General features: G+C 37.4%; 1 protein-coding gene across 2 annotated transcripts; it reads left to right on the top strand.

Annotated features, from left to right (window-relative positions):
* The first annotated feature begins 744 nt into the window (after positions 1–744).
* LOC126237141 (60S acidic ribosomal protein P0) lies at positions 745–14,600 on the top strand. Of its 2 annotated transcripts, none has more exons than XM_049946970.1 (7): positions 745–818; positions 1,028–1,122; positions 1,370–1,545; positions 6,416–6,650; positions 12,937–13,122; positions 13,765–13,923; positions 14,307–14,600. In XM_049946970.1, exons 2-7 carry the CDS (start codon positions 1,069–1,071, stop codon positions 14,448–14,450), a joined length of 954 nt encoding a protein of 317 aa, XP_049802927.1. In that variant the 5' UTR covers positions 745–818; positions 1,028–1,068; the 3' UTR covers positions 14,451–14,600. The 2 variants fall into 2 exon arrangements, with proteins under 2 accessions (XP_049802927.1, XP_049802929.1); XM_049946972.1 differs by having other exon boundaries at positions 776–831.
* The last annotated feature ends 285 nt before the right edge of the window (positions 14,601–14,885 follow it).

The raw sequence follows: 14,885 nt of genomic DNA, 5'->3' as shown, positions 1-14,885 counted from the left end.
TGTCTGCGCGAATGTACTGTTCACACGTTATGTCCGCATGTAGATCGTTGCACGTGGACGGATCTTTAAACCGGCCGTAGATTCTGTTATTTGCAATATGCTATTTTATAAACTGGTAAACCACAGCTGTTGAAAGGCATGATGGTAGGTAGAATTCCGCTTACAGCTGGTAAAATTGTTGTTTATTAAAGCAGACCGGTTTCACGGCTTCAAGACGTATCATCATGTGAACATCGTTAAAAGATCATAGGCATACCCACTGCTGCTAATCAAAATTTACTACTCAGTGGATATCGTCAATACTATGACGAGCGACTCTCTTTGTCGTTCCAGTGGACTGCTCTTGCCTTGCCCTGCACTGAGCTGGCCTGCTGTCAAACTGATGCAGGCAAATTTTAAAGAAAGGGTCACGTCTTCTTCACCTTTCGGTGGCCATAGTATTCACGATATTTTCGGAATAGTAAATTTCGACTAGCAGGGCTGGGTATGCCCATGATCTTTTAACGTTGTTCACCTGATGATGCGGCTTGAAGCCACGAAACCGGCCCGTTTTAATAAACAACAATTTTGCCAGCTATAAACGGAGTTGTTCCTAACATCATTTGCAATAAGATGGTTGCACACATTCAATATTTAATGATATTACTGGGTTGTCAAACCTTCAATATATAAACGCGTGAAATGTTTTGTGGAATATCTGTTGTTCCTATGAGCATTGCTCACTTGTGTGGACGCATCTGTACCCAAAGTGCTTTGTCACGGGAAGTTGTTCGTTCATTTCCAGTTGCTATACCGCATGTGAGGTAGGGTTGTTGACGGTAGGTGTTACAGGTTGGTTGTGGAATCCTGTTGTACCTTGTACATCATTTGCATAAAATCATTCATTTAGTGTACTTAATGTGCACAAAAGGTTAAATATTGTTGTTCGATGATATTTAATGTGGTACTGAATCGTAAATGTCCAAAAGACGTGGCTTCGCGCCATGCCGCTTGCGAAGTAATGTGTGAAGTATTGGTTTCTTTGCAGTCCTTAAATTGTCTCGTTAGAGAAGTCCTTACACGCACAAGATGGGTAGGGAGGACAAAGTAACATGGAAAACCAATTACTTCACAAAACTAGTCGTGAGTATATACTATAGGCTACTAGTGATGCAATTGCATCAACATTATAATTTTAATATCACACATGAAGGCGATTTGCTTTAATCGTTTGCGACCATGTCCTGACTTTTAGTGTTACTTAGTAATTAATGTTGTCAGTCGCATGCCTTAAAGTGTTCTTATGTTGACTAACAAATACATAACTCTTTAAGTACTGTGATTGAAAATCTTGCATAAAACTTTGCTGAAAAATATTTTTGATCTCCAGCAATTACTGGACGACTATCCAAAATGTTTTATCGTCGGTGCCGACAATGTTGGCTCAAAGCAAATGCAACAGATCAGGATGAGCCTGAGAGACAGCGCTGTAGTTCTGATGGGAAAGAACACCATGATGCGGAAAGCTATCAGGGGTCATCTGGAGCGAAATCCTGCCCTTGAGAAGTAAGTTTTTCACTTAGAGAATTTTTTCATTGTTTGCTATTAAACATGCCTATCAGTTATGATCTGTATATAATTTGTCATAACTACACTTGATTATTTATTAAATTATTTGCAGCTATTCAGTGGGAATTTTCCTGTATATTTCAGGCTGTATATATCTTTTTTGAAGTGTTCTTTATTTGGTTGTCTCTAAGGCCTCTAGATGGAAAACCCAACTTTATAGCATTTAGTGTTTTCATAGTACCAAAAAAGCTTCCACACTCACCCTCCCCAATAACATTGATAAGTTGTGTTCACTTTAATATGAAACAATGTTAGCATTGTCAAATTATCTTGAAATGCTGTACAAATTTTTCACTTAAGGGATAAGTTGGTTTCAAAGAACGCTGATACTATCTGTTCATTTTTATCAATAGGATCACATAAATAGTAGGCATAATATGGAAATCACAATTCAGTACATGTAGAATGCATGATATAAAGGTGATCAGTTTCTTCAAAGATATGTTAGTTGTCACCAGCTCATGACAAACTTGCCTCCTTCATATTTGTTGGGCTACATTAAAGGGTGGTTGGTCATGTCCAGCTTCGGAGTAGAAACAGTATGAATATTTTTTTAGTATAGGTTGAACCTATACCAATTTTCTATGTTCAGTATTGTTATTGCGTGATCAGTGCTTCAATGGAAAACATTTAAATTGTTATACGGGCATACAGTTTCCACTTATATTAATGTCAGTGGGTATCCATTTTACCGGATTATCTATAGGTTTGTTTGAGCAGTTGGCAGACAACAGGGTGTACTATGCATGCCCAGTTAAGATGATGTAGGCAGTCCGTTCTTGCTCTGCTTGTATGCTTTTCGTCGCATTTCTGTGTGGAATTTTGTGCGTGGTGTGGCATCATGTGACAATGTGCAGTCCTGCGGCGTGTTATTGACAGGACAGTACTTAGAGCAATTGTTTCATCAAAACTAGACTCCACCGCTCAATGTAACATAACATTTTGCTATGTGGTGACTGACAGATTTTTTAAAATTTGTACTCTGCTGTTTTGTTATGTAGCATTTCCAATCAATTTAAATCTGTACAGCACTGCAAAAAGCTAATAAGATGGAAAACAAATTTCTTGCAAAAAGGATTTTGTATCTTACTCCAGAATAAAGGACGATTTTGTGACTATTTCAAAATGCATAAAAAAATTAACAAGGTTGTCTGAGGCAACTGAGAAACTGTAAAACTGACAGTTTATATTCTACTCTAAGAATAAATATAATGCCATGTGGGGAGCTAATACGATAAAACATGGTATGCTGCCAGTCTACAATTTAGCATAGGATGGCATTCTATAAATTTAAGATGTAAACACAAATTAAGAAATAACTTAAGGCCTAGAGGAAGTACTAGACAAGTGCTTTGTGATCGAAAAATGCTGTTTCACAGAAGGCAGGTTTCTAAAATTCTGCTACAGCTGTCAATATATTTGAAACAAAATATTTAGTTCAAAACTACAGACCAAATTTGCCTACTTAGTCAGCTTCAAGTTGGTTTTATGTATGTTCGTACATATGTAGCATTAAGAGATCTTAGTGTCATAAAAGGAACAGGACATTGGAGACTACTCCAGCAGCATCAGAATTTCATAAATCATACTAAAATGCTTCATTCTTATTGCATACATCTATGTCCAAATGCACTTGAAGAACCTGATATTCAGCTTTTCTATGGTTTACATGATACCAATTTTCTTGGAGGTCCAGTACTGCATTCTCATGTTAGGATCTTTATTATGGTATAATGTCATTCGTCCCAGGAAATGAAAATTTGCACTTGAAATTGAACGAAGTTGAAAGTAGCCAATAGTGCAGAATGAAAGAAACAGTTTGAAATAAACTAAGTGCCTCAGTGTAAAAAATTTAGAGAAACAAATTTCTCTACAAAACTGACAAATCTCTTGATTAGGACATTAATGGTTGATTGCTAATAATGTGGAAATAATATAAAAACAGATATTTGAAACTAACAACTTATTTTGGTGTTTCATGATTGAGAATGTATATTAATTCACCTGATGGCTCCTGGTCACAGAAAACTGTTTTTTCGTTTGACCTGGGAGCTGTAAACGAAGAGACCATGAAACACATGCACAGTTCATGTGGAGGACCCCCCCCCCCCACACACACACACACACACTCACTATAACTCAGCTTGCTCTGCTCATGTGCGACTCTGGCATCTTGGGCGCATCGGAAAAATTTTTCCGGGTAGCATCTGGCTACTTGCCGCTACTGCTCATACAGCAAACAGCCACGCTTCAAATAGCCAGAAGTTGGAGAAGGCATTGCGTATACGCAAATTCAGCTCTCCGCATGCGCACGAGCCTGATGGCAACTGCTCAAACGAACATTGTCATTGTGTGGTTCAGGGCACTTGGAATTTTGGCAAGTAATGCTCCATATGGTGGTTGTAGTTTAGTGTGGTAGTTGTTCCTGTTGTGACAAATGACTGCCTAGCGTAACCTTAGATGTAGTTTAGGTTGTAAGATGAGTGTGAGTTGATGTACAATGCTTGATTGATCTGTAGCATAGTTGTATGTTTGCATTATGTTCAATGAATGTTAAGTTTTAAAAACTAAAACTGTGGGTTCAGAAAGCCCGTATTAGAAAGTAAAGTATTTTGATGTTTATTTAATACATCAAAGTTAAACAATGTAAAAAATGAAAGGTTGCCACCTCCTGCTCCCCCCATTTAAAATGTGTTGGTGCTGTAACTGTACTGGATGGTGAATAGCAGTACTTTATTCTGAAAGAGGCATGTCCTCATGTGTAACTTGGCATTTATCAAGATTTTGCATGGTTTTTTAAAATTCTGAACCTCTTTTCATCCACCACCTCTTGCTTTTACATGCATTGGTGGTCAGCTAAAAAGAGGATATTACTTCCTTTCTAACTAGATGGTTTGTTTTAATTTGACGTACAGTTGTTAGAAAGGAAACAATGTAAGGATTTTAGGAAAATATTTTTACTTGCAGAATTAATGAAAATTGGCACTGCATGTGATATGCTTTTTAATGGTAAAATATTTTATCTAATATGTAATGTCGTGAAAAGTTTGATTTTGTAAATTTATCACTGCTTATTATAATATGCATACTAGCTTCTAAGAGCTTTGGATCAAACCCTTTTTGTAAATACTCGCTTATGTTAGCAGAAATGTGGGAAATCAGTAATGGCTATTTTATGGTTCACAATCTGGAGGACCAAGTGAATTACTATAAAGCACTCCTGGGTGATTGGAAGTGTCAGATACCACCTGTCTGCTTTGACCTGTGCCATAGTGGTGTTGTGGTGTGATACCACTATGGAGCAGTGTTTTTGAGTTGTTCATTATATGAGGTGTCTTGTCGTATTTGATGGCACCCTCTGGTGGTGGATGTTGATGGGTTGTTTGTGTAGGATTGTTCATTTTAGTATGGGTAGTTAGTGGTGCAGGGTCGACAGAAGTGTCCGATCCCACAAGTCGGCTTTGACCCGTGACGTAAGGGTGTTGTCGTGTGTGACGTCATGACGGCGCGGAGTTTGGTTTGAGTGTGGCTGTCTCCAGTTCTGTTTTATCTTATTTTATTTACTTTTCTGATCTGTTCGTTCTCTCATGAGATTTTTTTAAAAATTTAAAAACACTTATTACTTATTTTAATTATGTTTCCTCCAATTTCTGTTTTAGTTTATTATATTTATCTTTCTGATCTGTTCGTTCTATCCTGTGAGATTTTTTAAAAAGACAAAAAACACTAATCAGCTACTGAAGCATCTTTATCTTCTATGGGTTGCAGGGGGTCACGACCTCTGGGGAGGTGGGTGGGTATTCATGCATGGCTGTCTTCACTTACACGTTGTAGCTACGCAAGGTGTCTAAATTTGTTTATATTTAGTTTGCCCCCCACCCAAAACACCCCATTTCCCGCACTTGTCCCGTTATTGTCATTAGGCTTCTTGCGGAAAGTGTGTGTGTTTTTGTTTCCGCCATATTTGTGACGTCATGGGTCAAAGCAGACGGGTGGGATCGGACGCTTTCGTATTTCCGTGGTGTAATATGAATGTGGAAGTGTTTGCTTTGGTTTCAGTGAGATGTTATGGTTTCTTCTTTTGTGTGTTGGATGTTTGTTATAGTGATACTTTTTAGTGGGTGTGTAGGGGAGGGGGGTGACCAACTTACGTGATGTTTTGTCTGTTTTATATTTGTGGTATTTTGTTCTTTTGGTTGATCTGGTGAAAATGGGTTTCGGTTTTGGTGGAGTTTTGAGAGTTACATAGGTGTGTGAAGTTGTTTTTTTGTGGTTTGCCACTAGATATCCAGAGCTGTGTTATTGATGTTATGGGACAAAGCAGACAGGTTGAATCTGATTCCTAATGGCTCACTGTTCATAGTACCTTTAGTTGTAATACTGCTTCATCTGTTTTTAATATGTAAATTTTTGTTGTGGTCTCATTAAGTGTTAGCAAAACATATAAATTGATTTGTAGTGTCAAATGAAAGCATCATGTACTTCCATTTATGTAAGTTAGGAATAACTGGTTAGAAATACCAGCTAAGGCACACAGAAGTTAATTGCTGTAACTGATAATGTAGATGGCACTGCTAATTATTCTTACACTGTACTGTGTTCATTCACATTCTCAAGATACATGTTTTGTAAATGTAACATGTTACCTGGTAAGACATTAAAGTAATAATGCCAATATGAATTAATCATGTTCCATATCTTTCTTCATTTTGAAGAATAGTTCCCCACATTGGTGATGATTATGGATTTCTTTATTAGTACTTGTTTTAACTTGATCTGATAAGTTTTATTTAATGTAATTTGACAGGCTGCTGCCACATATTCGTGGGAATGTTGGCTTTGTTTTCACACGAGGAGACCTAGTGGAAGTTAGAGACAAGCTTTTGGAAAACAAAGTACGTGCTCCAGCAAGGAATGGAGCGATTGCACCCTGCCCTGTGATCATTCCAGCTCAAAATACAGGTCTTGGGCCAGAGAAGACATCATTCTTCCAGGCCCTATCCATTCCCACGAAGATTTCTAAGGGAACAATTGAAATTATTGTAAGTATGCAGTTTTTTATAGTTGGTGAAATGTTAACAGGAGGAAGTTATCTACTATAATGTTACTTGTTGGAAGTTATGAATATTTTAACTTTTCTTTCAATACCCTCAGTTTATGGAGCAAGTTCTTGATTGGCAGCTTCTAAAGTATCTGAGGTTGTTCAGCACCAGTTCTGCTTTGATCAATGCTGAGTAAGAAAAGCACTTTTGAAAGATGCCAAGACAGTCACAATCATTCATTTTTTTAGAACTGATTGACAGGTCGTGTAAGTATGGGAAGTAGCTGTTCAAACTTGCTCCTAAGTTAGCATGGTTGTCACACAAAATCTGGAAAATTTTGTCCAGCACTTAAAAATATCTTGCTTTATTCAGCTTCAATGGCCAAATTTTAAGGACTTGTGTTGGAGACTTAAGTGCAGTCATGATTATTTATAGATGCTTCATTTGGAGTGCTCAGAAGATCGTGGTCAGCCATTGTTTACTGATCAACAATTGAAAGTTCTTAGTTTTGAATGAGGCATAAGATTGTCACTTGCAATTTGTTTCACCTCTGGCAATGTTTAAGATAATGCTGAATTACACTTGGTTAGGGTTTGTTAAACTGTAGGTGCCCCTATAACATGGTGGGTCAGTTGAGAGTTTGGAGAAAGGCAGTGGTGTAATGCCACCACCATGGTGATGCATAGTAAAGCACTGTGGTGTTAAAACCAATCTTAAGCTTCTGGGACAGCTTCCCTTAATAGTAACCATTTTTTTTATATAACCAGGGTATGATTAGTTTGTCTGAGCCTGCCTTAGGGCATTTTCCCCAGACTTTGCCATTTTTTAGGTGATAAGTTTGTTGCTGTGGGCAAATTATGCCATGCCTGTTGTCACATTTTGTGTAGGTCATATAACCTATTAAACCCTGGCATTATTGGAGAGCTTGATATTTAATCTGTTCTGCTATGACATTTAATTAGGTGGTGGCCTGCATGGTTTCAGCAACCTTGAAGTTTGTCCTGAGTTCAGTTTAATGGGGAGATTTTAAAAGTGAGAATATATTGGCTCTCCCTATGATTTTTTATTCACACCACCCCATTACTTGCTTAGAAACTAATCTGGTTATTGTTACATTTGTAAATCCTGCCAGTTTTACTAAATGAACTGGTTGTTTATAATTAAAGTGGATAATAGTTGTAAGAAGCAGAATTCTGTGGGGTGTTGGTATGGTAGGGGTTAAGGTACAGAATGTGACTGCTCCAGTCTGTATATACTTGAATTCTGTCACAAACTCTTATCATATTAGCATTTTAGTTAGTGGAATTTCTTCTAAGAAAGTTTGTTGTAATACATAATTTCTGGATAATGTTTAATGCTTTGGATTAGGTTGTAGAATTGGTAAATAACTGTCAGGTGGTCTTTTTGTCTGCGGGTAAAATTTTAAGTCCAAAGAATGCCATTGTAATTGAATCAGTGACATCTGTTAAACATATTTAAGACTTCATCTAATTATAATAGTGTTGCAGTTAGTAAATTTGTACAAATGGTGGGTGTAAATTTAGGGGATGCTGTCAAAACCTGATTCTTAATTTCATAACTACTTATTTTCTGTGCATTGGCCTTGGGTTCACTGCTGTGATGAATGTAACACCTGTCTGATGCTGTCTGACAAACCGCCTGGAGCCAGAAATGGCAGAACCCACCATGGTGGCAGTAGCTTGGATGACAGTTGGACTGATGTGCAGTCTGAGCAGTGTTACAAGAAAAGCAAGAGTTAGGCATATTAGGTCACTTCAACCTAAAGGTACCAGGTATCAGCTTTGTCCCATAAGGTACAGATGTTGGCTTGTGACATACATGCACTAACAAAACAGAATGGAGTGCTGACAAAAATCATTTGTATTTTTGCAATATCTATTGTGGTGACAATGTATGTAGTACAGCTTTTGAGGTATGGGTTAGATTGAAATGTGACAGTTTGGTTGATAGTTGGCAAACCAGTATGAAGTGTCAGTATGACACATTTATCTTCATACTCCTCCCAACTATTTGAAGAAAGAGTTATTTCATAAACATTTGTTTGTAAAAATTAGATAGTTCGATTGGGTGAGATTAGAGCTCTGAAGAGATCACTTAATTTGTGATGCAGTCAGTGTGAATTGAAATATTGTCTATTTTGTCTTCACCAGTCTGTACTATTTGAGGTGTGTGTGTGTGTGGGGGGGGGGGGGGAGGGGATGTTTGACACATTTTGTAGTATTTACCAAATGTTTTAGCACATAATGAGGTGGGTTGTTGGAAGCTTACCATCTGTTTATTAGTCTGTCACAATAGTTAAATTTAAAGGACTGGCAGACCCCAAGATTGCCATTTTATGAATGAATGGTAACATCAGTGAAACTGGAACATGTTTATGACATTGAGGTTAACTTTGCTGCTTAGATACATCTGAATACACTCCCTGTCCAAAACATTACTCCTAGTGTAAAAGTGCTGTTAGTGCAATAACTACAGTGACAGCATTTAATTAACAGCTGTAAATGCCACATTTGCTAATGCACTTGTTGCAGTGGTAACCCCAGTTCCTGTCACATCACTGAAGTTAAGCACTGTTGGGCTTGGATAGCATTTGGATGGGTGACTGCCTGGTCTGTCAAGTGCTGTTGGCAAGTGGGGTGTGCTTAGCCCTTGTGAACAAATTGAGGAGCTACTTGATAAAGAAGTGGCTGCTCCAGTCATAAAGACTGACAATGGCCAGGAGAGCAGCTGGTAAAGACTGTTAGTGGCTTCAGAGACCTGTTCAGACACTTGTAAACACCACATTTGCATTTGCCTAGTCAGTTGAATAGGTGGTATTAACAGATGTAATGTGTCAATATTGCCACAAATAGATATGGAGCAATGAACTGAATATATAAAGATTGGAGAAATTTTTCAATGTTTTGAAGAAAGAAGTATTTGCAAAGTTTCTCTCACCCACCCTAACTCACCAACAGAAATGACACATGGACACCTGCCAGAACTTGACATTCAAAATGAGCAATTTTTTACTGGAAAAAATAATCGTAGGCAGTGAGACTTTTGTGTCAATAGTATGAACCTACCACAAAATGACAAACTGTACATGGGTGTTTGATGCTTCAGAAATACTGAAGAAGGTGCAAATGTCATACATCAGGTAAACACCATCCCAAAGAAGAACTTTTCTGACTTTTCATGTGGTTGTATGCTAACGGGGGAGACTGTAGAACACTTGAAGCATCAACTCTTTTTGTAAATTCTTGGACTCAGTATTTGTGTGATGGTGTCTTTTAGCACGAGAGAAGTTCTCTCTTTAGTATCCCTTCTGCAAGATTGTCACTTGGTGCTGTTTGATAATTTTTTGACATGCAATGATGAAACTGACTAGTGAGAATGGTGATTAAAATGCTTGTCCAGCCATCCAGATTTAGATCTTCCCTATGTCATTCATAGCTAATATGGGGATAATTCCTACCAAATGGCACAGCACATACCATTCTTTATCAGTCCAAGCTTGTGCTCTCTTGAATGAGCATGTTGGTCTGACATTAAATCCACATCCTTCTTTTCTGTCAGATGACTGGTATAATTAGGATCAGCTTAAGATATTGATAAAATTCATTAATGGATAGATCTAAAGTTCGTGTAACTTTTGTCATAGCTTTTTGTTTGTATTGGTGGAAGTGTGGAAAGGGTATATTAAAATTTCTTGGTTCATCTGATTTTCTATGCTTTCTGTAGGCTGTTTGTCGAATGTTTGGGGTTGTTGTCTACAAGACACTTACTGCTTCCCTTATATACACTTGTTTTATCTGTCTGTAATGTACCGAAGCTTTAAACCCAAAGACGTACTGCCTTTTTCAATATAAGATAAACCTGTAGCCTATGAGCGTGTTTGCAAAATTAAGAATAGATGTAGTTGACCAATGTAATGGAAGAATACCATTGTTTAAGTAAATTTAAACAGTCGTAGTAGACATAACCTCTTTTGAGATAAAAAATAAAATAGGTGCTGTGAAATTTAGAGAAAGTATTGTCATGAGGGTTTGATTGTGAAAGTCAACATTTCAGTGAACTAAGTTTCTTTCCCAGTGTAAGATAATCATTAACATCCAGATTTTTCCATAGTTGGGCATTGTGTTCATTGCGTTGAATTTGGTTGAAATTCAGTTTGGGGAGCAAGCTGTGGAGCTTCATTTCTGAGAAATGTTTTTAATAGACCATATAAATTGATAACTAATTTAGTATCAGTTGAAACTATTACTAAGTGGAGTAGTAATATCAGAATGCTGATGATCTGGAGACCATCTTAGTTTTCTGTACAGGTACCTCACTTTCAAGTATTTTAGAAATGTCTAAGATACTATGGTGGACAGTTAATTTCAAAAACTCTAGTCTTTCTTGAACATGCAAGAATGTTGCAGAATGACTGTTGGTTTGAGGGCTCTCCTGACATATTTCTTTAGTGGTGCGAGTTGGCTCTGTGAATATTTCTCCACAGCTGGTTTTCTTTTCTGTGAACTTCACACAGTTTGGCAGTTGGTATCAGGACCTAGTGGAGGGGAGAACTGTATATGTTACTCTTCCAGGACTGAGGCAATAGAGATGAATTTGATTTCATTTAACTTTCATTTTCAGTACTCCTTATTTAGCTCAGATTGTGCAAGAGTGTTGCTGATCATAGGTTTTGTGGCTATGAGTAGATGTTAACACAGCATTAGACTCAAGGCCTTTGTGTTTCAGTATGGTAGGAGTACCTAGAAGCAGTTGAAGCTTTGAATTAGATCAGTGTCAGATTTGTTACACACTTCTTTCACTGAACCCTGCTCCAGGCTGCAAGCTGGGCTTTGCCCAACATGTCTGGTCATGAGGTAATATGCCAGTTCTTTTCCTCCAAGTTTTGTCTGTGAAAAAGCTTCTCAGGCAGAGTAACTTCTGTACGCTTGAGGCTAGTTGGCACTTTTCTAGCAGTTCAGTGCTCAGTGCAGTACTATTCAGTATTGATGTCTACTGTACTGTGTGTAACTGTTTAATAATGAATGGTATTATAGTGACAGGAAGCTAACTTGTGTTCTTCCAACATTTTGTAAACTAGGCAGAAATAGAACAGTTGTATTCAAAGCAACAAATTGTTAGGTGTTATTAGATTGTGGATGTGTTGTTTCCTCCTCTTGTCTATTATATACATACATAATGTTGGCCTTTACAGGAACTGGATTAAAGCATTTCTGCCATTGTATCAAATTCCATGTTAACTGATAGGATTAAACTAAATAAACCCCCTTCGTCTGGTACTGCAAATCAGTCTGAGGAAGGTCAGACAAGTTCTTGTGTGACAGAGGAAGACAAAAGTATAAGTGGTTTTTTGTTTTCATTTCTGTTTTGTTTCATAGAGGTTGATGGCAGATCCTATCTTAAAAAACAGTATGACGGGCTGAAGCCAGCCAAAGGTGTTAAGCAGTTGTGCAGTTTGTTACTGTCAGTCAGAAAGAATAAACCTGCAAATAAAAAAAATTGCTACTCCACATGGTTATTGTTCACTGCTGTGATGAAGGAAATACATCTGATGCTATCTGATAAACCACCTGGAGCCAGAAATGGCAGAACCCACCAGGTTGGCAGTGGCATGGATGATATATGCACAGAAGTGCTGTCTGAGCAGTGAAGATTGGCTAACTTTAGTCATGATTAATAATTTTTTATTCTGTAACATTGCTGTGGTCTGGTTTGATACCCAAATGTCAAATTGAGAGATTGAAAATGGTATTGTAATTCAAGCAACCAGTTAGTACGAGGCATAAAAGGGTTCATTGTCAAAGCAGTCATAGACGTTCATATTGAATGTTGTGAATTGCTGCAGAATGCCCGACTTTTTGAACTGAGCTGAAGCCCGTGAGCATTTGTTAAAGCAGTACTTGCGTAAGAAGGAAATGTATACTGAACTATTCTAAAGGAAAATTGTAATCTGCCCATTGAAATGAAATGAGCTTGTGGCATTGTTGGCCAGGAGGCCCCATCTGGGGAAGTTTGGCTGTTGAGTGCCCATTAATAGCTTGCAATAGAGCAACCAGAATTATCATTTAAAGTACTGTGATAACTCCAGCAATATGTTCTAAATTACTGCTGACAGTGCAGCTTTTGCATACGTGTTTATCCTAATTTGTTCGGAAAGCAGTAATTTTGGTAACTGAGGTTCTTTTGTGTATGTTGTAGACTTTGAAACTGTACAGATCATTTTATTGTAAAACTCATTTAACAATAATCCACTTGTAATTTATTACAGAATGATGTTCATATTTTGAAAGAGGGTGACAAGGTTGGTGCTAGCGATGCAACGCTGCTGAACATGTTGAACATCTCTCCATTTTCTTATGGTTTAGTGGTAGAGATGGTGTATGATTCTGGTACCATCTTTGAGCCTGCCATATTGGATATTAAACCTGAAGATCTCAGAGTTAAGTTCATGGAGGTAAGTTCCAGGACTCATTTTGTTACTAATACATGCTATGTGATAGTTTAGATGTATATCCTGAACTTTGATTTTAGGTATTATAGAAACAGATTTTTAGTTACGAAATGAAATTCACAACATTTTTTCAGAATATTTCCTATATTCGTCACTTTCAAGTGGGGCTAATGCATGAAGTTTAAATTCCAACCTTGAATTCCATGTTTTCCTAAAATAAGCATTCACCTGCTTGAAAAATCCATAAATAACATGATTTTGCTCCATGATGCTGTTGGAGATCGTATGCATTTGCCATTAGCAAACTTCAAAACGGCTTGGAGCACATAGTTAAACAAGGAATTTGTTTTGATAAAGTAAATTTAAATTTGCTTTTTGTCATAGTCCTATCAAATGTTTGATTAAATATCAGATATTCTAATTAACAGCAATTCTTGTGAAATGTAATATATTGAGTCATTATTCATGTGAAATACAGAAATATAGCCAGTGTATGTAGTGTTTAGTTTTAATTTTTTCCTTAAGGATAGCTTGTTGGGTTTTTTAGGGGTTTGCATGGAAGGTGCAGTTCTGTTTCTGGTGTGATTATCTTCAGTGATGTGAACATTTGTAAGAACAGTAATTTTGCATGCTTGTTCTACATAGGGTGTCTGCAGATTGGCTGCTGTTTGTTTGTCCATTGGATATCCAACTATTGCATCAGCACCTCATAGCATTATCAATGGATTCAAGAACTTGTTGGCCATTGCTGCTACAACTGAAATTGAATTTAAGGAAGCTCAGACTGTCAAAGAATTCCTTAAGGTATGTACATGTTTGGTTGTCTTTTTTATAATTTAAAATAATAGTTGTATCAGTTTCATTCCTGTAACATATAAATAGTACAGGATGTGTGTGGCCACAATGATGACAAAAACTGTCTGATGCTGTCTGACCAACCACTGGAGCCAGAAATGGCAGAACCCACCAGTGGCAGCAGCAAAGTTGAAAATTGCATATCTGTGCTGTCTGAGTAGCCACATCTCATCACAACATAATTTTCCTTTGATATATAGCACATTATTTTTCCATGTTTGTTTCTGATTAAATTCATTTCACAAATGAAGTATCTTTCAGTATGGCAACTTTGGGACAGTTGAAAATTTAAGTTCTTTCAAGCAGACCTAAATTTGTTATGTCACTTCCAGGATCCATCGAAGTTCGCTGCAGTAGCTGCAGCAACAACAGCTGCTCCTGCAGCAGCAGCTGCCGCTCCTGCAGAATCAAAGAAGGAAGAGGCTAAGGAGGAGAGTGAAAGTGATGAGGATATGGGCTTTGGATTATTTGATTAATTACAAATGTTAACAGAGAACTAGTGTCCACCATTCCAGTTTTGTTGGAAGTTGTACCTTGATTTCTGTGTTTTGTCTGTATTGTCCATGGAAACTCATGTACGTTTGTACTTGACTGATACCAATAAAACACTGAAATAACCTAAATAACCTGTCATTCCATAATTAGCACTTTCAGTGACATGTTGCTGATTGGTGTGAATGCTGTTCCAGATGCCTTGTGGAAAGACTGCTTTATAAACTTTAAAACATTTTCACTACATGACATGTCTCAGTGTATTCAAGCTTGGGATTTTCAGCAGCAAATGATTTTTCTCAGAAGTGTAAGAAATCTTATGTTTGTGGTTGTTACTATTATGTAGTAGGTGCTATCAGAATACTTTCCCCGTCCTGTTTCTCTTGGCAAAGAGAGAGAATGGAAATAGAGGGAAAATT

This window comes from Schistocerca nitens, chromosome 2 (genome assembly GCF_023898315.1).
Source record: "Schistocerca nitens isolate TAMUIC-IGC-003100 chromosome 2, iqSchNite1.1, whole genome shotgun sequence".
In the NCBI taxonomy this organism is placed as follows: domain Eukaryota; kingdom Metazoa; phylum Arthropoda; class Insecta; order Orthoptera; family Acrididae; genus Schistocerca; species Schistocerca nitens.
This window is presented reverse-complemented; position numbering and strand designations above follow the sequence as displayed.

Coding starts and splice junctions, on each gene's coding strand:
- LOC126237141 (XM_049946970.1), top strand. CDS start 1,069: ATGGGTAGGGAGGACAAAGTAACATGGAAAACCAATTACTTCACAAAA. Junction 1,546..6,415: donor CGAAATCCTGCCCTTGAGAA/GTAAGTTTTTCA, acceptor GTAATTTGACAG/GCTGCTGCCACATATTCGTG. Junction 13,123..13,764: donor TCAGAGTTAAGTTCATGGAG/GTAAGTTCCAGG, acceptor TGTTCTACATAG/GGTGTCTGCAGATTGGCTGC.